Raw genomic sequence first — 26,475 nt, 5'->3', positions numbered from 1 at the left:
ACGTGACTGTTGCTTAATGCTGTACAGAAATACTCCCACAAGAGAAATAAGATGAAGTGTGTCTAAAGACCCGAGAAGGACATCCTATTTTCTGGATGAAACACCTGCAAATCTTTTACGTTGTTGCTTATCTTTGAAACCTCATCTATAGCTGTTCTTTAAAACTTAAATGTGTATTACACACAATATCAAATATTTTGTATATTTGATATACAAATCTGATCTGTAAAATTCCCTGAAGCTGATGCAACAATCAGCTTTCATGTCTTGAAAATTAACTTGAACTTCCCTGACTCTGCTTTTAAAAGTAAGGAAGGAAAACAGAAAACAATTTTTTTTTTCCCCCATCCTGCATAAGATTGGTAATGCTATATTAAAAAAACAAACAAACAAACAAACAAACCCCAACAAATTACCATTTGAATGAAAACAGAGTTTGCTTTTTTGTTGTTGTTTATTTGTTTTGTTTTGCTTTTGTTTTTCTTTTTCTCCTAACACTGAAAGTTGGCCAGTTCTCTCATGTTGATAGCTAGAAGGATGCTTCTAAATATTTTTGCCTGGAAACTATTGCACTGTTTGTTCCATTTACATTGAACTTTTTTTTTTTGTCTGACTGACACTAAACATTTAGTTGGCCAATAGCAATTATCAAAGGTGACACATAACCAAGGAATCACTTTGACTATGTCTACATAAGGTAGTAGTACAGCTCAACAGGATAGTGTAAGACAGACGATACTGTTAACGCCTCATTCATACCACATGTCTTCGGGGATTTTTATTTTTGGCTACCTTTCCCATTCTACTTTAGTTGTGCAGCAGTTTTGGTCAGCTAGTTAAAACTCTACCGATTCTACTACTGCTGCCATCTACACAGAACACGCACACTGACAAGTGGCCTTTCTGCTCTTTTGCACTGGGGAATTACCATCCTTAGAAAAGTATGAAGTATGATTACTCATCTAAATGGACTGATAGGTTAAATCATTTTTTTGTCCAAGAATTATCACCACAACTTCAACTTCAAATGCTCACTCAGGTTATTAAAGGACTCTTATGTTATACATAAGTGTATGATTTTTTTTTTTTCCATGAGACCAGATTCAAAATCTACACTCTTTGTTAATAAGGACTACCACAAGGATTTGTTATTGCAAACTGTGTGTGGTTAAAACTTTTATTGGCTTTAAATCAGAGTTACATACATCAGGTTTTGGCTTGTTATTTGTAGCATAGTGCCAATACAATCATTGTATCAGTCTGACACCCAGGGAGTTTTTGAAAGACAGCCTCTCTAGGGAATTATCTGCATAACAACTGTGTTAGTTAGTAACAAAATACCTGTTGTATTGTTCACACCAACAGTGCTAAATGAAGAGTGACAAATCCTTAAAGCTGGCAAGGAATAAAAAGATCCCTGCTTTTTATTGACTATTTAAGCTAAAAACATATTTCAATGGACATAATTCAAAATCATTAAATTATTTTACTGGGTGCCATACACCAACTTTTTTTTTTTTTTTTTTTTTTTTTTTTGGAGGGGGGGATATATTTGTGTGCTACAGGTAGGTATTCTCTTCTTTACATGAGATAATTATGAACCATACTTCCTTGCACTATGCTTTTGAAAACATATGACATTAATTTCAAACAATGTGTAAAAGATTGAAGTATATTCCATCAGCCATATAAAAACAAGCATTCATAAATTAGTACCACTGATAGCAGGAGACCCACTTCAGCAAGCAAGTGCTTAGCAGGGTAAGTGAAGGCCTCATAATTTGGAAATTAGAAATGCTTTCTAGAAACTGAATTTTAACTGTTATTTTAAGACACATGCAGTTTACTCTTTGTTTCTCAAGCATTTGTATGCACCTGATGCCAATGCTTACTTACATCCAGTACCTTTTTTGTAACATCACATTGATTTCCATATTAACAGAGCATGATGAGCACCAGGGCAACTCATAAGCACTCACAACAGATGCCTCTTAGCTTTAGCACTAGTAGGCTAACTTACCAAGGAATATTAAGTTTGTTTCATATACTAAGTTAGAAAACTGGATAGTCATTTTTCATGGCCTGTTAGGTCATTATTCAGTTCCTTTTCCCCTTTCAGTGGTGATCTACCTGATCTCTGGACAGCTGGTATGCTTGGGATATTGAGCAAATGTCAATGAATGTGAATACAGCACAACTTTACATAGCACAAATAGAGAAACTACTGTACCCTGACACCAGGCAGGCGACTTCGTTTTGATACATAAATGTTTGATAAATACAATATGGGTATTATTTTCTGACCTGTAGATTTCAACAAGTTTGGCTTTGAAGATCAAAGCCTCAGTCTAACATCTTATATAAGAGAATAAAACCACGAAAACCAGTATGACTAAACTAGACAGAATAGAAAGAAGTTGCACCCTGTACTGGAGGTTTTTGCTCATGGTATTCTTAACTCTGAGATGAAAAAAATTAAATAAACCCATTTCCAAAATTTTGTGTGTGTAGGATAAGACATGTTGTTCTTTGTTGTTGTTTTCATGTGTTTGTTCATTGTCTGTTGTGGCTTCAAGATACAGCAGGGTTCACAACACAGAACTACCAAGCAGAGCCATGGAACCACCAGACATCATTGTTATCATGAATGTGATGAATGAAGCATTTAAGACAACTAGGAGACTTGAGCAGGAAACAAAATCCAGGGAAGAGCCCTAAGTGTTGGAAACTTTAGCAGCAGTGGCTAAAGGATGAATAAAGTCCTGTTGATAAAGCAGGAGGGCTATCTGTGTAGAGCAGAAAAAAACTTGATGAGCTCAGAAAGAACTAGGCTGCATTGCAAGAAGTTGGAGGATGCATATAATTAAAACTCTCTATGATATAGGAGTTTGTTCAACTTTTGAGGGACATTCCAATTGCATATTTTCAACACATACTTTTCTAGGTACATATGTTCACTGTTACTTGACTTGAATCTTTATAAATATGGGCCCTACAGTAAAATAATAACATGGGCCCTACAGTAAAACAGAAAGCAGAAATCTATCCCAACAGAACTGTAAGTTGCTGGTTTAAGAGACTTTGGACTAAATCTTAACCTCCAATTACAAGAACAACCTTACAAGAACGTCACTAGTTTCTCTGGGTAACAAAGCAGAAAAGGGGCACAATTATGTATGTAAGGAAATTAATCATTGAAGGAATATGGAAATCTACGGTGATGGAAATGGTGGAAATGTTGCTGTTCTCAGTGCTGAATGTCAAGATTCAGCCTGTAAACTGGCATTAGACAGCTGTGCTATTTATGTTGTGAGTCCAAAACCATCTTTCTTCTCAGTGGGTCTTAGATGGAACTGAAGGACTGATTTGTCAAGTCTGCAAAGATTACAATTAAAAATTTAACAGTGGATCACTGGCTTCTTTTTTTTTAATCCTTGCACATATTTTGATTTTTTTTCCCCAAATATACATGTTATGGCACATGGTCTCTGACCCAAGAAAGAAATACAAATGAAAATTTCAAGTAATTATCACAAGTGGAGACCAAAAATGCTTGCTCCACACCAGATCAGGCAGCTGTAGAATTCATCTTCAAAGGGAAAATAATGTTCCTATGATGTGCAAACTTTACTGTTGACTCCAGATAAATTAGGCTGTCAATACCAAATGTGTTTCATACTGTTTGACCCATTAAGACATCCCAGAAATTCTCCTACTCAGAAATGTTCATGTTTTGTCACATCCAGGAAAATTCAAGGAAACAATGCCACAGTGTTACACTCACAGTTCTTATTTCTCCCTTGATACATATACAGCTTCTCAAGCATATACACTCCTTAAAGCCAGGATTGCATCTGTGTGTTTATAGAACACAGATGTCCTGTATGTGAAGTTAACTACTGATCTATATTTTCTTATTGTTCAGTTCTAATTTACCCTTGATAGTTTTGACTGTTGCATAATAATATTATAACAGAAACTTGATACTGTAGGTTTAGAGAAGTTTCATTATTAGCCTGCAAAAATAATCATTGACATAAGAATTCTACCTAAAAAGGCCTCATGATTGGCAGTCACATACTTCCTTAGAGGCATTTTACCCTTCCTATATGTACTTCTTGGCCAGTAAATGATGGAAACATATATGTCCTGGTTGCCAAAGTATGTTCCAGTTACTGGAAAGATTAATAAGTGGGATAAACAATATAAGAGATTCACATCACACAGAAAGCTTTCCAGGTCCTTCCACCCCTCTCCCAAATGCTGTTAGAATGCACGAATATCTGTAACTACTTCAGAGAGACAGAACTAAAATAGTATCATCTCATAGTATCATACTACTCAATACTACTCAACTTTGCCAGATTAAGTCTCCTAAATACCTCAGGTATCTCAATACCAGGCAGAAAGACAATAAAATAAACTCATTCCAGATACAACTTGATCTAAAGAACAGAAAAATGCATCATATTTTCCAACAAGACAGACACTTTGTTTAATTCTCTTTCATTTCAGCCTATCCTAACAGGTTCTAAAAAAACAGTTTCTATGTTATATCAACTTTGCCATTCAAAGTTTATTCTAACCTGCATTAACTAATCTGCAAAAATAAATTACTCAATTCCATTTGTTCCATATTGATTTTTACCTCAAAAACTTCTTCGTCCAGAATCCTGGTTCCAAAGACAGTAATACCATTGGTGTCCACAATGGTTTTGTCACTTCTTTCCAGAGGTTTTGTAGTTTTTTTGTTACAGTCAATGATCATTGTAACACTTTTCTTCTCCACACTAATGGCTACTCGATGCCACCTAGTAAAACATAATTCTTCTTTAATTTCTGTTTTTAAGAGTAGGCCAAAATGTTTATTGCAGGCTGTGCAAAGTCACAGACAACATTTTAAATGTCTCAATTTTTTCCTTCATACATGCACAAATGTATAGTGTTTTGTCCTTTGTACTAAGGAATCTGATCCAGCACCCATTGTACAAATACTATATTAGATGAAATTCATGCTGACCTTCCCTGAAGCTTTGCCCAGGGAATGTTAGTAAACTCATATTAGAGCTGTGTGCACTGTTTACATTTTATTAGATTAGACTGAATGATCTGTCAGCAGATTTTTTTTAAATGAAATTTTGTTTTTCCAAATTACTTAAGAAATTATTCATGCAAGTAAATGTGTTTCACACAGAGCAGATAATTCTTTGCTATATTTTACTATTTGTTCTTGGTGATTGATCACAAAAAAATTATGACATCCTTTTGCCTGTTTGAATGCTTCCCATAGCTATAGAGATTTTTCAAAGATGTACAACAGTTCCAACATAGATGCATTTTCAGATACAGATACTTAGAAATGCTTGCTGATATTCCTGCAACCATGGTTCCATCTACATAAATACTCACCAAAAAAGTGAATGAAGCATTTCAGAGCACTGACAAATTTATTGTAATGGCATTTTAGATTTTACTAATTTATTTATTTGTAAACAATTTGATAAACTGCACTCTGTCCTTTATGGTACTTCATTATAATGACAGAACATATTAATTAGTGAATCTCTCTGCTACAACAATTTAAATATCTAAGAGCAAGAACAAGACACTTTCTAATCTAACACAAGCTAAAACTGAAAGCATCTTCGATAGCTCAGGGCAAAAAGTGTAAAAGTATGCCATAGTGGTGACTGGCAAGGAAAAGGCTAGAATCAAACCATTTTAACTGGCTTTTGTTGTCACTAAGTTTTGTCTGAATCAGAGAGACAACTTAGACAAAGAGCGGCTGTATATCAAATGGAACACCTCAAAGCTAATAGAATCTGACTGCTAAAGAGTATCACTGAGCCAGAACTCTAATTCCATGTTTTCTCTGGAACACGGTTAAACATTATCATTATAAAAGCAAACTGTCCATGCATCCTCAGGCAGATTACACTGTTTACACTTTTTTTTAATATATTTCATTTTGAGATGAAGATTGTTGCCCTAGAATCATAAAAGAGCCAAATCAGTAGAAAATTGTCAGTCCATCTTTTGAAGGCTTGCAGAGGCTGAGAATGTGAAAACATAGCTCATTCCATAGATATGATTGACTCCAGTTGATTTAGAAGTTGTATAGTCTCACTGAAGGAAATTGTACCAAGAGAAATTGATTTTGATTTTTTAATTTTATCATACTCCCAATATTTTGGGTGAAATTATGAGAGCCACATTCAGGTTTCATGGTATAATTCCATCCTGTGGCAACACATGGGCTAGAAGACAATTACTTTTTTTTTTTTTTATCCTTTATTGAGTTACAAATGTATTTAATTGTTGCTGAATTTACTTGCTCTCTCTTCTCTACCAATTTATTAAACTGAAAGCTTTAATAAAATTTCATTCCATGCATCTCTAAAGATTGTAGCAGCTCTTCTTGGACTGCAGCACAATAAATAAAAAACCTTTGAAAGGACATGTGTCTCTTGAAAAGCAACAATAATGGATGTGAAAAGCACTAGATTGACATTCACAGAGAACAATTGCTTGTCTACAAAGGCAAGTTAGGGGACAAAAAATTAGCAACTGTATTTAAAATGCAATATGTGTTGGAGAGTTATTCCCTTCAATAAGAATGAAGTATGAATCCTCGCAGCACTTCAAATTAATTATTAATCTTATTCTTTCCCAATATCCTTACATATAGGTATCGTGAATGATCTTATTTATCCACTGTTTTGGTTAAGGAAAGGATAAATGTACTGTCTTGTCAATTTATCTCCAGTCATTTATTTATCACCTTTAAATGTAGAAGAGTGTCTTTCAAGTTAGACTATTATTTCAGTCTTTTTGAAAACAGTTTCTTTTTATCTTGCACAGAATGAGTCTTCATGTATTTAGTTTTGGTGGGTTTAACTTCTATGACTATTTCCTCACTCAGATTTACAGAAATAGCAAATAAGAAAGGTGGTTTGACTATATCTGTAGCTCTATACTCATTTTCAAGCTGGAACTGTGTTCTGCTGCAAAGATCCCCTGATTTTGCACCACAGCAGTCCAGCTAGCTGGAAACTGTTAATTATTTATTCAATTATTTACAACATCTGCTTGTAAAGACAATAATCATCTATACAGTGGTCTGTAACTTCATTTTACATCTTAAAATTTTACACTTACTTGCCATCAGCAATGTTGACTGTTCTGAAAAGAGGATAGTCTTCCGGGGCAGGTTTTCCATTTTGGTCTTCGAAAAGGAAGACAGGGGATCTACCAACTTCAACACCTACTTGCTGAATTCCTTGTTCATTGTAGACAGACAGAAGGAAGGACTGGATACCCTTTTTAGGTTTTACTGTCATTAATATTGAAAAATCTTCTGGGAAATCTCCACCTGTAAACAAAATGACAGATACAGTTACAAATTCAGAAGAGGTTAAACTATCCTATGAAGGCTTCAATTTGCCTATAGGTATAGAGGATCCTGCATACAAACTGGTTTTTGGTTTTCTTTTATTTGACAAAATGAACATGTATGAAATTACACTAGGAAAAATTTTGCTTTTTTTTTTTTTTTTTCCTCTTTCTTGCTTTAACTCCCCAAATATATACCTTAAGGGTTCTTAAAAGCATGATTTGTAAAAGTACTGTGAATTTGTGTAGTACTGATTAAATATATAGGATAAACATGCAAGTTTCAATTTCACTATTTTTTTCTATTCAACTTTTTAGCAATTCTAATTTAAAAAATGTGCACTATAAATTCATTCTGCAAAACAAGTATACATTTGAGTTTACAGCAAATATTTTCCCAGGCACTTCATCTCCCTTGACAGTCACTTGGTTGTTTGTTTTTTTTTTTTTTTTTTTCCCCCTCACAATATATATTTGTATCTTTCTGCAGTGATATTGTACATAACACTGAAAAAAATACATGACCAGTCTTACATACTTAGCATTCTTAATTAATAGGAGCTTTAGGCATAAGCAAAGAACATTTCATTTTCATTTATTCCCTGATGCTTGCTCTTTGAAGTAGAGATTATATGTAAATCATTGTTTCAACCTTTATAACTAAAAATAAACAAAATTAGAAGTGGATACAGCTTATTTATAGAGGAAGACCTGAGGTCTGTACTCAGTATTACTCTTGTTGAATCTAGTGGTAAATCTGCATTTCATTTGAAGTGAAAGTTTACTAGGCTTAATAACAACAAATGATGTGTAAGATTGAAATTGTAAGCCAGAACATACACTGGATGCATGTAGCCTCAGCTACAATTTGACTTGCAAGAAATAAAAGGATTAGAATCTAATCATAGTGATGGTAATGAATATAACTGCAACTTTGTGTGCATGAGTGGGTAAAATGTTCTTAAACATTTTAATACAATAATAGAGCAAATTTTAATACAATAATATGAAATATATTTTTGTGATGAATAAAACCATGAAAGACATCATCTTAAAGCTTATTTAGGAATTCCTTCTAATGATGGAAAAAAATACAAGATTATTTCCAAGACAGGTGTTGTGAGAAAAGTCTTTCAAGATTCTGCATAGTTTTCAATAAAGACAAGCTCCCAATGGCATTAACTCTTTAGTTACAATATGAAAAAAAATAATGCATAAAATATTCATTGCATTTTAAATTACATACTACGCTTCTAAAACTGAAAATTCCTAGTCTTACACTTATATTGTCTGCTGCATTGTTATTTTTAAATGATCTTTATAACTTTTTTGTAGAAGGTTGTTGAACACTGTAGTAACGATGACCAGTTTAGGGCTTGTTTTGAGATTTTCTTTTGAAAGGATAAAAGCTCAGTAAACAGGGAGAATTTCATTGACTCTGATGAGCTTTCAGTCAAGTTTTTAATGATGATGAAGCAAAACTGCTGGCTTTACAGATTAAATTAAACTGTATGTTATGCCTTTTAAATGACAGAGTAAAGAGATGACAGCAAAATGAGGAAAAGAAAGAGAAGATAACTGTGAACAAAGGCCAAAAAATTATTTGAAAAGCACTGAATACTTGCCCTGTCTGCACTGTTAATCTGAAAGATCTATTGAAAATGCTTACAGTGGGTGACATACATCTACTCTGAGCCTGTGCTCCTTGATCAGATAATATCTTATGAAAAAAAAAAAACAGCTTTCTCAGATAGGTGACTGATGATGAGTTGTGTACCTTGGTTCAGTACTTGCTGTTATCACTACAATGGCATAATATTTCCAAATTTCTTACACATACATGCAATAAGTAAGTTTCCTCCATACACTGTTGATTGAAAAAGTCAAAAAATGAATGACTTTCTAACAGAAATGTGTATAAATGTTTACATATTGTAACATATATATAGCTCTATATATAGACACTTAGCGTCCAAGAGCTATTAAAAAAGCAAACGTTTCAGGATTTTTTTATACTCTTATTATTATTTTCCTCTACAGTTTGGGTCAAATGACAAGAGTGACAGCAAAATAATGGAATAAATCTTTCTTTAACATCCAGTTAATCTTTCCCAAAATGTGATTATTTCATTTTAGAGAAATTTGAGAGAAGATGGAATCACATTACTTGATATCCTCAACTAGCCTTGTTTAGTCCCCCAAATACCCAGAAACTCTTAGGTAATTCTTAACAGATGGTAGTTCTGGGAACAATTTTGCAATGGCCAACCACAACTCATTTCTAGCACTATACCATTGGTCCAGAAAGTACTGCTTTTAAATGGACTACTGAAACTGAAGGAAACATGCCAAAGCCACCAAATAAACTTTCTTTCAGATAGAATCATGAAATAACAGGTAATATGACTTACAGACTAGTTCTGGCATTGGTGCAGAATTTGATGAAGAGCTTTATAATTGAAATCAATAAAAATGGCTTTATCCAGTGGATTAAGAGAACATCCTGTCATTCGTATGCAGGCCCACTTTTAGGGATAACAGAGGTGCTTTGTGGTACTTATGACAGACTACATGCTGTGCTTTAGATACTGTAGCACAGGCAGTAAGATAATTCACCAAAGTAATAGCTTTCTGACAATCTTACCTGGGTACAGCTGCTTTGTTGGGGCACTGAGCTGTGCAGTTTTTGAAACTCTGTAGGCAACATCTGATCCTTTTGAATCCCTTCTGTTTGTGCAAAATCCTGTTGTTCTTGATACTCCTTCTGGCATATTGTGAAATTCTAATGCTTTCAGTACATCAACTGGTTCAGCTGACAAAGAAAAAAAAAAAAAAAAGAATTACTCATCTTGCATCTTCTCACATTTCTACAATATGCAGAGTCTAGGAAGAAAATGAATTTCATTGCAAAAGTGTATGTGTAACCATAAGAGTAGTTGCATAGTTGCATCTTGGTTTGATTTATTGCAGGCTACTCCTAAACCAGAATATTGTTTTAGCAGGATTACTCATTTCTAAATATGTAAGAATTCTTCTCATCTAATGTAAATGCTATGGTCAGATTTTTGAATGCTCTTTGAAAATCACAGTTGCACAAATGGAAGGAAACTTGGTGACTGGATCTTACAACAGATTCTTTTACTGAGTGACTTACAAAAAGTGTAATTGATTTAAAAAGTTAGCACAAAAGTTTCAGAAGCATTCAACTACTAGCAATCTGCTATCAGAAACTACTATTGCTAACATTAGAATGTATTCTGATTACATATGACTCCTTTCTCAACAGAAAGTGATAAGGAAGAAACTAACTGCTTTTCTCTTCCAGTTAGAGAAAGAAAAAGTTACCTTATTTGCCTGCAAGAAGTGAATGGACTGGATCATAGACTGGTCCAAGTTTGGGGAATTACTTCCCTTCCACCTTCAGTAGCACCAGAAAAGGGATGTAGTTAGAAGAATCAGAGTTTATTTGACAAGCAGATATGCAGAGGGAAGGTTTTTAATGTCTAAAGAAAGTACGTTAGTGGGATGGCTGATTTCTTCTAGTATTCTAATATCTGATGAGCCACTCATCAGATCTCTACTTAGGAATTTAGTAAAAGAAAGACCTGTGCTACCTAGCTAGCCCTTAAAGAGACATGATAGTTTTTGTTTATCTTCAAACCTCTATTTTACTAACACAGTGAAGTAGAGTGTGTTACTCAGAGTCACCTTGTGCTCTAAGCAGCCTTTCATGCCATCCTACAATTCTTTGTGATGAACAAACCTGATTCGATAAAAGTACAAAATGTAAGTAGTAGTTACTAAACATTTTACTAAACATTCCAACACAAATAAATTGGATAGCCTGTATTATTTTAGCTCATAAGAGTGATTAAACATGGAACTGTGGAAAATTCAAGTTGGAAGGGACCTCATGACATCATCTAGTCCAACTTTCTATTCAAAGCAGGACTAGGATTTTTCTGCAGCTTTCATGTTGGCAAACTCAGAATGACTCTATTTGGAAAGAAAGTCTTACATGACTTTTGCTTTTAAAGCTGAGTAATATATATCAGAAATCTGACCTTTCTTCATATCTATGAAATGCACTGTTGCAATTAACTATAGCTAATTTATTCTCTGCTATTATTAACTTTGTAGGTCAGCAAATACCAACTTAAGGCCCAAAAATGGTTGTGAATATTCAATTATTTTGATGATTATTTGCAGACAACAAATAAAAGAGTATGAAAACATAGGCAAAGTGATAGTCTGATTACGGATACATCAGTATCTATTTCTTGACAACTTGTACAGTTCTGGCCAGTGTTGATGTGTTGGCTTTTTCCTCACTGTAGCATCTCTGAAATCATTGCACTATGTGCTGTATCAATAACAAGTAAGAACAAATTTAAGTTTAATTAGCTCAACCTATTTTTCTCCTGGTATTGCCAAATATGATGAAGTCCACTTTGTAGTTAAACCTAACTGAATAACACTAAAAGTGTATTTTTTAAACACAAAATCTGAGGTTTTATTAATCTGCCTAGAATGACATAACTAGACATAACTTCTTCTGTTTTAAAATATAATCACAAATAATACTTGTGAGCTTTTTTTTTTTTTTAATAATTCAACAGCTTGTTTCCATTTTTCATCAGATCATGCTATCAAATACAAATGAGGTTTATTACAAGCTAATACATTTTGAAAGAATGATATAGTATACACCTGCATTAACTCAGTTACTTAAGATCCATATATCCTACAAATTCAGTATGTTCACACATTTCAAAAGTAAAGTTTCAGGAGTGTGCAAATTCAGAAGCACTAGCCTTACCTCTCTGTTAAGTACTGTCTGAAAAATTGTGAAGAATATAACGTATTCTCTACAGGTATACCACACAATTCTGAAGTTCCTACCATGCTGAAGAAATTGCCACATGGTTTTCTGGTAACTGTGTCTATTTTTGCAGTACCTGTAATAATTTGAACCAGTAAAGTAATGTAGAACCAGTCACGGGAAATATCAGTAAAAATTCCAAGTCGCTGTATAAGTCAACCACTGGTACATTCCTTTTTTCCTTTGCTCTTTCTGTAATTTGTACCAGATTCTTTTTCTTCATTATTTTTTTTAGAATAATGGCTGTTCCTTGCTTGGCTGACTGGAAGGGTATTCACCCTTGAACAAGACTATTCATTACTCCACACTAGTTCTGCTGCTAAGAAGTCTTCCAGTCAAGAAACAGAATAATAATAGAAAAGAGCAATCTTCAAACCACAAATTCCAAATAACAAAAATGAACATTTGTTAAGAGTCTGTAGGTGACATTTATTTCCACAAACCACGAGTCAAGAAATACTAATAGCAAAAGCACGAGTCAGTTCACCATCATTTCTAAATAGAATAGACAAGGCATATAAAGTTAAACAAAAAAGATAATCAGTCTGTCTCAAATAATAACCTACACAACAGGATTTCTGAGTTTGTGCTCCTTCCTCCTAAGTGTTTTTGCATCATTCTTGTGTGTGCTATTATCTATCCTTGGCTTGAGGCTCATCAGATATGGTGCAACCAGCCCCATATTTCAGGTGGGAGGCTGCAGGCCAAGCTGCCACAATTTTGGGCTTCTTCAGATGCATCCTCTTTCCTAGGAGAAATTTTGATGGTGAATTTCAGTTTTTTTCTGCATTTTCTGAAATTATGGCAACCTAGCTGGTACAGCCCTGACCAGGTTGGCATGACATTAGTCTCAAGATTCATGATAAGCCCACTGTGCATGTTCAGATCATCTGCACAGTGCTTCTACAGAATACACCAGACACAGCTACTCTTAATATGCCCCAAAGCTCACACACATGTAGGAATCCAGTCAGAATAAAGAGGTCTTGAAAAACAGTAGAGCTTAGATCCTACTGTTCAGAGGCAACCTATTTGAAGTGTAAAGGAAGATGAGAAAACTTCACACAGCCAACAACTGGCCTGTTTAGAAGACCAGCGTAAAGAGATAAGAAGACAACTCACACAGTCAAGGAGAACATAGGCTAGAAGCTCTCAAGTGAGACTGGGAGTTCTCTCTGCCAGTTTCTGGAGGTTCTGCAGTGCTCAGCGTCACTGTAACCCGGGAGCTTCAGCTCTTCCTGGGAACCGCCTCTTCTCAAGCATTCTTCTCCCACACATGGTAAGAAACAGCCAGAAACAGCACCAATGCTAAGGCCATGCAACTTGCCTACTTGCATGATGCACAAATTAGGGTTATAGTTTGTATTTATAAGGGGCACTGTTAATTTAACCTAGATATTGACAGATATAGGGCCTCTCACAAGAACTTCCTCACAGTGCACAACACAGTTTACCTAGATTACTCCCTAGTCTAATGTCCCTGGATAGTTTTTTCAGAAGAGGAGTAAAGAAAATTGAAAATTAATGATATACGATGTAATACTTTTTCATCCATTTTGTACTAAGATTTGAGATAGCAAAGAAATAACCCACAGATAAACATTATTTAAAAAGCTCTGTTCCCCAGTCTTTGGATTACAGTCAATTCTCCCTGTGAATCCTAGATATCAGTTTTGTAAAACAGACTGTGCATGCCATAGTAAGTTTTCCAAAATGCAAAATCCAGACACTGAAAGTCATTCTCTTCATGCAGGTGTTCATGGCCACGCTGAACTGATGCCTGAAGCCTGTCTCCTTGAGACACACCAACCAACCCCCCAGGATCAGACTGAAATCAAAAAGTGAGCTGCTGTTCTGCTCTGTTTCCATGATGGATAACCAACTGCAAGAGATTATTTTTCACATTAAATATCATAGTACGGAGCTCCACAGCTTACATTTTTGATTCAAAAAACAGAGTTCAAACAGAGTGGCAGTGAAAGCTGCACATCTAACACACTATGCAGTAGTAGCCAGAGAAAAAGAGTTTAAAAGTGCCTGAGCTTTCTGCAATGACAAAGGAGAATACTTTAAAAAAATCAGTCTTAGAAGGCAGAAGCATGTGAGATAGGATCCTGCATGTACGAGCATCTTTCAGTATGCCAACTATGCCAACCTGTTAATCAGATAGCTCCAGTGTAAGTTCCTGCTTTTCAAAAAAAAAAAAAAAAAAAAAACAAACAAAAAAAAAAAGTACAAAAGAAAAGAAGTACAAAAGAAAACTACAAGAAAAATCTAGTTGTGTAATACCTCAAGACCTGAAATAACTTACAATTTGCAATATTTCAATTTGTAGAGCAAAATTCTGGTCTCATTACTGTGGCATAAATACTAAGTACATCTATTCACTCAATGAAGTTTTCAGTTATAATGGTATGGATGAGAACCTTTGATCCTACATATTTCATATTAAATATAAAACACTAGCCATATTTAATCATCCTTTGCTCCCCTCCCCATCTCTCATGCACAAGGTTCCTATTTTACCTCATATGGAAGAAAAACACAGCAAGACAATGCTAGATTGACAAAAACATAAGAACTTCTAAGACAATTTAAATGGTACCAAAATATGTGTAAGAGCATTTTAAGAAGAAGAAAAATCCACCTCTGACAGCATCTCTCTGCTGGAAATAAAGGAAAACAGTAAATAATACCAAGAGCACAGTAATTTTATTCTGATCTGGTCCTGCCAAATGAATAAGGAATATCCAGAAATTAATGAAAGTAAGTAGTTATAAACTGAATCCTAGATCACACTTTTACACTGCAAGGTCAAAACAGATTTTCAAGGTGAATTACATGAGGAAAACCTCATGTGTTTTCCATGCTTTTGAAGAGGAGGAAAATGTACATAAAACCAGACTTCCAGTTCTGGTTAGCACTTCCAAACCTAGACTTCCTATACATACAATGACACATTTATTTTAAAGCCTATGGCAGAGCATTATCTTCAATGCTTTAATAATAAAAATAGTCATCATAGACTCAAAAGAGTGCTTGTAAAAATCTAGACTACATTTTGATCATATATTCACAGTTAAAAATATGATTCTCATTTCATTCCATTCCACAACCTCTAAATGGAAATAAAAACTACAATATATCATCCCTATTAATCTTAGCTGGTATTTATTCAATAACATGGCTCTCCCTTTCTTTTGGTGGAAACTGCTTGTTGAGAAGGTTCCCGGATAATAACAATGCAGATTATGACATTAGGGGAATGAAGGACTGAGAAGCTGTACATCAATGCAGACTGAACTCCTTTGGATACACATTCTGTGTTGATGATGTTTATTCAAGATGTCACATCAAGCCTCCTTCTGTAAGGGATGACCTTAGTTTTCAGTATAAATGCTTAGCGCATCCACAGCTCACTATGATAACAATTCTTGTAGGAGACCACATATGCCTCATATGTGCCACATGTGCCAAAGGATACATGCTGCAAAACAGGGACAAGTTGTGTCAGTCAGGAGAATTTGCCTTGGCCAATCTGGATCGTAATGCTTGGATTTTTAAACTCAAGGGCAGATCGTAATGAGTGGTGTTTAATCATATCTTCTTAGTGTATAAAGTATGTGTTCACTCTGTAATGAGATCATGGTGATAGGCAATAAAATTTCTTGGGTTTGCTCCAGCAGCCACCATTCAAATTCTACATTATTATAAAACCCATCTGACCCTTCAAAGGCAAACTGTACAGAACACACAAAAAAAAAGATGTATCAAAAGTGCATCTAGCACTTTTGGTAGCAGAAGTGTCTCTGGAATTACACCAGCAGCAGCTACTTTGGATAAAAGGGTAACATCTATACAACATACTACCTTTCTAGGTAATAGGAACAATCATGTTGTAGGGTTTATTATTTTAATGCCTTTGTAGTTATAAAAGTGTTTTGATTTACAACAGACCTTTTTTTTTTGTTTTGTTTTGTTATAATTTTCAGCTACTGACCAACTGCAATAACGATCCAAAAACAAAATAAGTTTTCATATAGGGTTACTCAAATCATATACAAATATAATAAATATATTAATACAATATATAAATCTATTGAATGACATGAATGCAAATGATGGGTATGTAAAAGTTAGGCTATTAACACACACTGCAAATAGAGCTGTAGTGGTTCACATAAGTAAAACATTCTCTCCCAAATCATGTGCAAATCAAAGCAGCTCACTTGTTGGTATCAATTTACTCTTTAGCATATGAAACGCTTCAGCTCCTGTTTCTTACCATGCTTATCAGCTTTCGCTCACAGCATCTTACTAGTAATTTTAGTCTGTTGCTGTCAACTAATTTGTGACAAATTCTGTGTTGGAATAATTTCATTGATAGCAGATGACCTGGACACTCTATTACTAGATTTTTTTATTTGCAGAAAAACAAATTCTCAGCATACTTATATAATGCTTCTGCAGAAATTCTTTCTGACCTATATAGGTTAGTTGGTTATCAGAAAGATTTCTAACTTTCTAATGATCCTTTCCTACATAAAGCTCTATTGAGAAGCCATTTATAGGTCAGTTCCATGAACCACTCCGATTTCTCACTTAGTATTTCATGTCTTAAATCTTATGAGATCAAACATTTATAGTGATCCTACCACAGATGCATGCAGTGGTCCTCAGCAGATTTGGAATACATGTAGATTGAAAGATGTAATTCATTGAATTGAGAGCTGTTTTTCTGAGTTAATTTAATTATTTCTTCAGAAATAACCAAGAAAGTCAGAATGGACAGCTAATTAACTCTGTAACCAAGTTCCACATCTGGAGTTGTCCTCAATTCTAAACAGAATGGGCTGCAAAACTACTTGGGGGCTTCAGTCAGGACTGAATATAGCCCTGAACCTTTCTAGATAGGCTATACCAAATAAGACATCTGTTCTTTGCCCATGAACAGTACAGAAAGTCATTTTTTAGCTGCAGTTAAAGGTGTTGGTGACTTTTAGGCTGAACTGTTTGAGAGACTTTTCTTCACGATATGATATGCAGAGGAAAACAATCAGCTCAGGTACTTTCAGAAGGAAGGACTTAGCCATCAGGCCTAAAAGAGAAATGCTCCGGGACTGACAGGAAAGTGAGTGTTGTGGCAATTTCAGGCTACACAATTCATTCCCATAAGAAATTGTTCAGGGGATCAATCATTTAGACTAAAGAAAAAATGTATTTCTGTTTGAGTGCCTAATGAAGCATAGAAGTTGAAATACTATTATTTTTAAATTTTGATTGGGTAACTCCTGGGTTTAAAACTCTTAATTTTATAGCCCAGGCATAATGACCCTTCCCTATTTAAAGGTAATATTCACCTATATTTACAAGATACTCCCAAATGCATGCTGGTGGACATACTGTTTGCTTTATTTCCATTTAAAATAGTCTTTACTTCACGTAGATAAGTCTTAGCAATCTGAGTGTGCAAGAGTTTGCTATGCTTTTAATAGCTTCAATAACGGTGGCTTTTCCTTTTTCATATGTAATAAGCAGTATTGATTTTCCCTCTAAGTTATCATTATTCTTCACCAATCCCCTTCTTCTGATTAATGTGAAAGTGAAAATGTATCTGTGATTGCCCCAGAATTACAATCAGTAACTCATAACAGGTGAGATACAACCCTGGCATAGAAAAGAGCTTAATTTGCCCCAGTCAAAGAACTTTACATGATAAATTAGTAAGACTAACGTTTCTAAATTACTATTACTCTACTTCATATTTTTCCATGGAAATACGTTTCATTCTGCCAGCAATCTGTTCCAATGGAACCACTGCAAAACGAGGAGTGTTGAAACATTCATCTTCCATTCTAAATGGAGTGTGTTTTTAAATTTAGTCCAGTTTTATTTTACTATGAGAAAGCATTTAAAAAGTAGCAGCTATTATACCCTGGTAGGCTAACATACATGTATGCATATTTGGTGGGTACTGATGAAGAGCCTTCTTGTATTTGTGGGCAAGACTTCCAAAATAGGTTAATTTATGGTTAGATTTCTAGGTGTATATTTAGGAATTTAAATAGAAGGTACTGGCTGCTCCTCAGTGTTTTGAAACCATGTTGCCTATTAAAGGCATAATAGCCTACAGTTAGTGATTTTTCTTAAAATTTTGTATCTTCATAACTCTAAGTGTTCATTCTAAGGACTCTCCATGCATTATATATAGTCAAAATTAAAATTACTATGATGATGGTTTCTAACTTACACTCATTAGGAGGCTAATAGCTTAAATAATGTAAGAGCTGAAAGTATTTTTATGAACAAGAAAAAAAGTCATATGAAGGGGTGGCCAGTAATCAGTTTCTGCTGCTGACCTCTCAGAACAGAGCTGACAGGCTAGAAAAAAGGAGAAACATTTTTCTTTTAAAAACATTCTTAAATACAGACTGTGTCAAAGTTCTTCTACATAGTAGTTGTTTGTTCGTTTTAAGCTACCATTTGTCAAGCTGTTTCAACAGTTATCTTTCTGTGAAACCTGATAACTTTCCTCTGTTCATGTTCCTTTTCCCTAATTATTAGGCCAGTTTCTGATTCTGACAACAACAGCAAGCAGGTTCGTTTACCAGGTAGACCTAAGTTTACTAGAACATAGGGAACAAGAACTATTGCCGTGTTCCCAGAAGGTCAACACACAAGTCTTCATTAGCAGTGTTAGAATCTGGATTTGCTGAACTGTTAGGCTTTTGATCTTTAGGACACAGTGCAAGACCCGTCTATTACTAGAAATTTGCACCATTACTAATACAGTGGGAATATTTTCATTCTTGTTCTTACCACTGCACATTTTAGTTATTGTCATTGTGGGCAGTTGTGGTGGGATAATTTTTAAAAACAGAGATAGAGGTAATTATTTTCTGTACTTATTGACTGTGTTCTTTGTTTGTTATTCACTAATATAGGAATAAATGTCAAAAAGCAGGAATTCAAATGCACATTATGTGCAAGATGCTTCAATGAGCTCCCCAGTTCTTAGAAGAAATGGATGCTATTGCCTTCTCACCACAGGCTCTAGTCTGTCTATCCCAAGCAATGATTCCTTGCAGTCCTGTCATCCAGGCACCAGAGGATCAGAAACTCTCCAGCCCTTAGCATTTCCTACCAGCTAGCTCTGGACAGATCTGTACTTCCTCAGTGCTTTTAGGATTGTCAGTTTGAGAGCTGCCTATCTCCTTGCCCACTGCTGAGAGCCCAGAACAGAACAGCAGAACAAGACTGCATTCTGGGAACGAGCACCAAAAGCATCAGATCTGCAGTGCCCAGTGTCAATACTTTTAATTGGCATTAACCAAAGGACTTTACAAAACTACATATTATGTTTTGTGGACTACAAATGTGGGACACAGAGCATCTTCTAAGTATAAACATGAAGCTTCCTGAAGTAATTACATAGTGCTCGTGAAAATCAAGCTTCCACCCTGTCTGCCCCTTAGATAGCCAAATAAAAATTTGTGAGATTAACTGAATGTATATTGCCCATATGTATTCTTCTAGAGACATATTTTCCAATGAAAGGCTGTTTTACATATTAAAAGCTTTCTTGCATGTTATCTTTAAAATGAATCATTTAATTGGGATTTTGGCTGGTGGTATATTTAGAGGAAGGTGCTTTCATACTGAGTGCCTACAAGAACTAGAGATTATCCAGATGCATACAGGAATGCTTTACATGGCCTATAATTGAGTGTTTTGCCAACAGAGGGCTTGTGCAAAACTGCTCAGAACTTCTGCATCCACATCAGTTATTTGGAAAGTTTTCATTCTCTTCCTATACTGCAAGCATATTAAATGCATATTAGCCTTTCAAAGAAAATAAAAGCAGACTATGCATACGTGGGACTTATTTTTGATACTCACCAACTCATTATCTCTCCTTTTAAAGACCAATCTACAATACTCCTACAATAAATAAATAAGCAAACCCCAAATTAAGACTATTGGGAAACTTGCCTACATACCTTCAATGAGGTTAACCTGCAGGCTTACTTTAGCTGAAGTACTCAGCAAAAATTAAGAAGTGTTCTTTCTGGCTTTTGATATTTTACACAACTCTAGAGTGTAACCTAGATTTTGAGGTTGTCATTTCATTTTGCATGACACATTTCTCAATGCTTAAAAGAAAACCTTCTTTGAGACCAGAAAGATTGTATCAGCAAAACTTCTGAATCACTTGTTCAGCAAGATAGGCTACAATTGAACACTGAAGACCTGATCCTGATTCCATAAATTGTTTCATTTATTAGCTACAAAGGACTGAGCCAATTTATCTGGTGTAGTCCTCTATTGATCCATCAATTTGCAAGTTAAAATATCCATCTCAATACTTCTGTGGAGTTATTCCTACTTCACACAACAGCAGAACATATCAGATCTGCAGCCCAAATGTCTAACTATGCTGAGGCCTCTGGTAAACTTTCAAGAAATTTGTTTCTTAAAGATGGTGGAGACAGTATTCCCAACTGTGAAAATCAGCGAAACAAGTATTAAATTGCCAGAGTATCCTGTTTCTATTACCATTTCAAATAAACAAAGTTACTTATTTGGAAATAATCCTAATAGACTTCAGAAATATCTCTTAACAAATATGAATTTTCAAATGTCAAACATATGTCCATTGTCAGTTTGTGTTTACATTACTATAAGCAATGAAATATGTTTGGAAAAGCAAAGCACAGCTAAGGACAAGGTTTACAAATGATGCCATTTAAAGTAGCTCTATTTAATTCCCTAGAGAAACAATTAAATGAATTTTATTAACCATACAACTCAGAAATTACTCTCACTGATGTCAAAGATTTTGACAGCAAAATGTTTTATCTTCCTTTTGATAGTAAAACAAGAAAACCAGTCCCAATTCTATACCCTACTGACACTAGCAAGACTACTGCTTAACTACTTAAATAGATAGGAAAGTTGCAAAACTTCAAATGTTCCCCCCCTCCCCCATCTTCTTCTACCAAGAATGCTTGATAACTTATCCTCACACAGGAGACAGAGTGAATAAAACTTAGGTTATGGTAACACTATAACAAAGTGACCATGGTTTGATTTATAACTGCAATTAATTCATATTCAGGCTGCCAGTGTCTTATTCATAGCAGGATTAGAATCTTCATTTTTTAATCATATTTTATAATTTACCTTTCAACTTGCTTTGTGGTAAACACTTTTCTTCCCTAAGATTAGCTCTGCCAAATAACTTCTACTTCACATACTGTATGCATTACCACTTTGACATACAGTCAAGCCCCAGACCTAGAATTTACAAAGATTTTTACAACCCCTTATGTGTGATAATGTAGTAAAACAAAACAAAAAAGTACTGTCAGATTCTATTACTATTGTAATAACAGGGTCAGCAATTAATCCTTACATTTATAGTCTGTAAACTTGTTATTTACTACTGGGTGGTACAGTCATAAGCCTTTTCAACAGGCATGAGTGTTCACCTAATTCCTTTTAAGTGGCTGCTGTCTTACTGGGTCCATCCAAAGAGCAAATCTGTATCACTGCACAAGACTTCATCCTCAGAAAGAGAGGCTTTATCCTTCACTTGATATTTCACCCAAGCTCTGGGTGAAAAATTGAAATTTGAAAACAAGTTTCCCCATATTAGCAACAAATATACAGAATAACAATAACCAATGCTGGGAGGATTTCTTCTGAAAAGAAACAGAGAGCTCTACAGAGAAAAGCAACTTCTTAATCTTGCTGGCAGATGGAAACCCTACTGTTCACCACTGTACAAAACAAATCCAGGAGAGACATAATTGTTCCAGTATGTTTTAGGTATAACTTCAGTTCAGCAGTAGTGTCAGGGCTCTTTTATTATGCTGCAACCTTGTTGGAATTAAGGGCCCTATTTTGAGGAGGCCAAATAACTTTGGGCAAGACAACTGCAATACTGAGTATAATGACTTCTTTACTACATTTTACAACTGCCACTGGTACTAACAACATTTTCACTTTTTTTTTTTTCAGCAATCACAAAACGCCATAGCACCAGACAAATTTACATCAAAAATTTTTCTTTCTAGTGACATTCCAATAACAGGTGCTAGAGCTAGAGATGCTTTCAAGCCAAAAGCACTGAACCTTTGTGTATATACAATATGTACTTATATTCATACATTCATTAGATATACACAAAATTGAGGTTGAGAAATATGCAAGTTTTCTTTCTGCAGAGCTAGTAAAAAGACAGCTTCCTGCAGTCTGAATAGTTCTTTCTGGGATCCTTGTGAAGTCTCCTTCTAAATTAAATACAAAGATTCATGCTCTAGAGAACTTAAAACAAATACCACTCATTCTTCTGTCAGATGTCTGCTACTAAGGTTGAAATAACTATTTTACCTTCAAAATAAATTTTAAAGTTCTATATTTTATACTATGTAGTAAAACAGATACGTGCATGCAAGTCTCTTTTACACTATACTGGGAAGACAGGACCATTTCACCTGCTGATCCCTGGGACTCAGAAAAATATCAGCTAGGACCACAAGCTGAATCCAGTCAAATCTCCCTTTGATTTAATCATTTTTGTGAATGTTTATCTGAGAAAGATATATATACCCTGTTTTTGAAGGTTAATAGCATTTTATTCGACCAAAATTAACATGCAAAACTGTTTCACTGTAAAAGAAAAAATTAAGTGTTTCACATTCTGTTTCAACCTTAAATTGAACTGATCAGTTATGAGCAAAAGTGCTTTATATCACCGATGGTTCTAAGAAGAGATTCATCCTTTTTTAGTTTAAAATATCTTTTTTTATTTCTTTTTTCTTTTAATACAGGGTTAAGAGTGATCAGATACATTGAACAGTTTTCATTTTATAAACAGATCCACATCTCCTCAGGGAAGTTTACTAAGCAATTACAATTGAGCAATAATGTTCAGTCCACAAAGAAAACTCCTTTTGCCATTACTGGTGGACCCAGGTCTGCATTCCTTCTGCACCTAGAACTCCCACCAGTTTCCAGGCTTGTTTGAGGAAGCACAAGGAACCTTTGTATTTCCTAAGATGGCTGTAAAAAGTATCTCTGGTATACTAGAAACCAACCTGCTTGTCACTTACACAGAAGGTCCCAAGTATATATAGACCGTATATATAGCTTCACAGATTCATTTTCAGTAAGAATTCTTAAAACTTCTTGCACTCAGAGTAAGAGCTGGATTTCTAGTTGCTTAAAAAGCTTATAAATAATAAAAAGTCTGATTTTTCATTTCTAGCCCATGAAAATTAAATCAGTATCACAATAGAGCATTGATGCCAGGGCCTTACAAAAAAATTTATAGCGTTGAAGCCATGCCATTTTGACTAAATGAGTTTATTCATTCCAAACACATTACCAACAGGTTTAGTATTAAAGGTGAGGAAGGGGAAGGGAAATCAAAGGATGTCTTTTAAAATACTGAATGCTGTTTACTTTTGCCGAGTCATAAAGCAAAAATATTTTCTAAAAAGAGCTTCTTAAGAGTTGGTGGGCACTAAGCTGACCAAATATGAACCACCAGCTTTCCCATTCAGTTCTTTCTAATTTCTGTAACTTTTCCTGTCAAAACAACAAATAGCTCAAAGAGACCTTCACACCCCCTTTCTTGGTGCTGTGACGGACACCTCATACTTCTCTTTCTTTTCTGTGTTAAATAAAGCAACTTGAAAGACGGACAAGAATTTTAGGAATCTTTTGAGGTTTCTCTAAATGGAACAGATTCTGTTGTCTTAAAAAGAAGTCACCGCTGTAGGATTCACACTTATATGAATACACAGTGAACTTTTCTCTACATTTCTTTACAAATGGATATTTTTATGAAAAGACCGTTGAAGAATGCTGGATTCAATTTAACAGGATTTATAAGGGCAAAAATTCATATTTTACCCTGGTCAACCCTTGCAGCATTTTCATTTAGTCATATTGTTTGCCCGCTACAGTATACTATTTTATTATTTCTCAGTATTTTCCCTCACCTACTTTCAAAAGTTAGCCATTACATCCTACTTTATCTTTGAACTACTTTAAATAAGATTAGAATACATAAAAGATGATTCAGAAATATCTCCCTTGTACTCCATTAGGGAAATTAGGTCAAATTCTACTCCCTCTATAGTTAGTGGAAATACTCTGACTTCAGTAACAGAGCAAGCCCTAAATACACAGCTCCCCAAGCAAATGAACTTGTAGAGAATACAGTATTCCAAGTACCAAATTCTCTTCAAAGTGCTTCTACAAACGCGAGAAGACTGTAGTATTACTTCTGAAGTATCCCTTATAAAGAATGCTAGAGGAAAAGGTTTTTAATAGGGCTTTTTCATTTTTAATTTAGTTACCAAACAGCTAAAAACTAATTACTGTGCCAAATGTTGCTGAAAATATTTCACAGAGTACCTGATAACTTTTTTTTTTTTTCCCCCGGACTGCCTGGGTTTAGATTTTTATTCAACTTTACACAATATGTTGGACACCAATGAAGAGATAATCTACATAAATCTTGCTTACTAAAGAAAATTCTACTGCAGTTGCGTGAAAAGCTGCATAAAACTCTACCATGTCTTTGAGTACAGATTTTTTTTTTTCTTGAATAGATTTAGTTTTGACTTAGCGACGAGGAGTCGGACCTTTGCAGCTCGGCAAAGTTAACTCGCCCTCAGTGCAACCCCACCGGGGTCCGGGGGCTGCCGCGAGGCTGAGCCGTGACCCCGGCCGGTCCCTGTCAGCAGCTGGGGCCAGCAGGGGGCAGAAGCCCTGACGGCTCTGACACCGCCAAGGTTGTCCCCAGGTATAATGGGCTTGAATGGAAACCCTCATCGCCTTACTGCGCTCCCCCTGCGGCGCCCGTTGATTGAAAGAGCAGAGGTTCAGACGGAGAAATACCTCGTTAAGATAATAAACGCGCAAGAATTCGACCTTTCTTGGCGGCGGTAAGTTAAACCCCTTCGTGAATGTCAGACATGCCGAAAAATAAAAACCTCAACCTCACACCCAGCTATACCAGAGCGGCCCCGAGCAGGTCTGCTCCTCCCGTCTCGTCCCCTTTTTCCTTTACAAAGGAAAAAGAAGCGAGGTGAGATCGAGGCAGACCGAGCAGGGAGCCTCCACGCCCGGCTCTCCCTGTCCTCGCCCCTCAGGGGAGGGGGCTCCTTGTCGCTGCTCTGCAGCCGCTTGGGGAACTTCAGCGGCACAGAGGCTCTGGGGTCAGTAAGACTGAAAACCTCACGCTCTACAGCGCTGACGGGAGATCACCGCATCCACGCATTTCTTTCGCTCCCCATCCTGCCGGCGCATCCCGGCCCGCAGCGCTCGGGGCCGTGCCCCCCGCCCTGCCCTGGCACCCCGGCGGCTGGCGGCCCTTCCTTACCTCCTCTGACCTCTGCAGCCCCGAGGAGGGCGGCGAAGGCGACGAGCACGGTCACCGCCGAGTCCCAGGGCCACCTTTTCGTTTTCCATCGCGTGGACCATCTCTGCACCTCCATGCTGGGCGCCCGCAAGCGTGAGTTAAACCCGGGCGCCTTCGGCTCGCAGCAGCTCCGTGCTACCCCAGTATTCCCGGAGAGGACGTCTCCTATGGAGCCATGCGCGACGCACCACCAGGGATTCCCTCTCTCTCTCTCTCTCTCTCTCTCTCTGTCTCTGCCCCTCTCTCTCTCTGCCTCGCAGGCCGCTCCGCCCCGTCCTCCCCGACAGCCCTGCCTTCAGACCGGCGGGAGGCGAGGGGCTTTAATCAAAACGCGGAGAGCGCCGCATCCCCCTAAAGGCAGCATCCCGGCGGAGGGCTGGGCGAGCGGCTGGCAGGGCCAGCCCCGCCGCACGACTGACAGCCCGCCCGCCGCCCGCAGCCCAATGGCGGTGCTGCCACGGCCACCCGCAGCACCGCCCCGCCACCGCCACACCGCCCGCGGAGAGCGGCCCCGGCGGGGGTCTCGGGGGCTGAGCCGGGGGATGCCGCCGGGCTGTCCCGGCACGGTCCCGAGCACCGCCGCCCCCCCAGCGCCCCCGCCCCGGGCATGCGCAGAGCCGTCGGGGGCGACGCCGCGGGCATGAGGAGAGGGGCAGGCGGCGGGGGAGAGCGGGGCCTGAGGGGAGAGAGCGCCCGGGGCGCCCTGACTGGGACACCTGTGGTCACGTTTATGGGAGAAGCGCATCTCAAAACTGTAAAACTG

At 36.6% G+C, this 26,475-nt stretch overlaps 1 protein-coding gene across 2 annotated transcripts in view; it reads right to left on the bottom strand.

The window, feature by feature from the left end:
• Positions 1–26,092, bottom strand: part of COL11A1 (collagen type XI alpha 1 chain) — a 146,265-nt gene extending 120,173 nt beyond the window's left edge. The window contains exons 1-4 of one of the 2 annotated variants that reach the window (XM_032191871.1): positions 25,674–26,092; positions 10,037–10,204; positions 7,159–7,372; positions 4,649–4,811 (exon numbers count right to left, since the gene is read on the bottom strand). In XM_032191871.1, the coding sequence (XP_032047762.1) occupies positions 4,649–4,811; positions 7,159–7,372; positions 10,037–10,204; positions 25,674–25,788 (660 nt within the window). In that variant the 5' untranslated portion in view covers positions 25,789–26,092. The remainder of the gene's footprint in view (positions 1–4,648; positions 4,812–7,158; positions 7,373–10,036; positions 10,205–25,673) is intronic. The other variant, XM_032191869.1, reaches the window with a different exon arrangement.
• Positions 26,093–26,475: the final 383 nt, after the last annotated feature.

The sequence above is a fragment of the Aythya fuligula genome, chromosome 8, assembly GCF_009819795.1.
Source record: "Aythya fuligula isolate bAytFul2 chromosome 8, bAytFul2.pri, whole genome shotgun sequence".
Classification (NCBI taxonomy): Eukaryota; Metazoa; Chordata; class Aves; order Anseriformes; family Anatidae; genus Aythya; species Aythya fuligula.
This window is presented reverse-complemented; position numbering and strand designations above follow the sequence as displayed.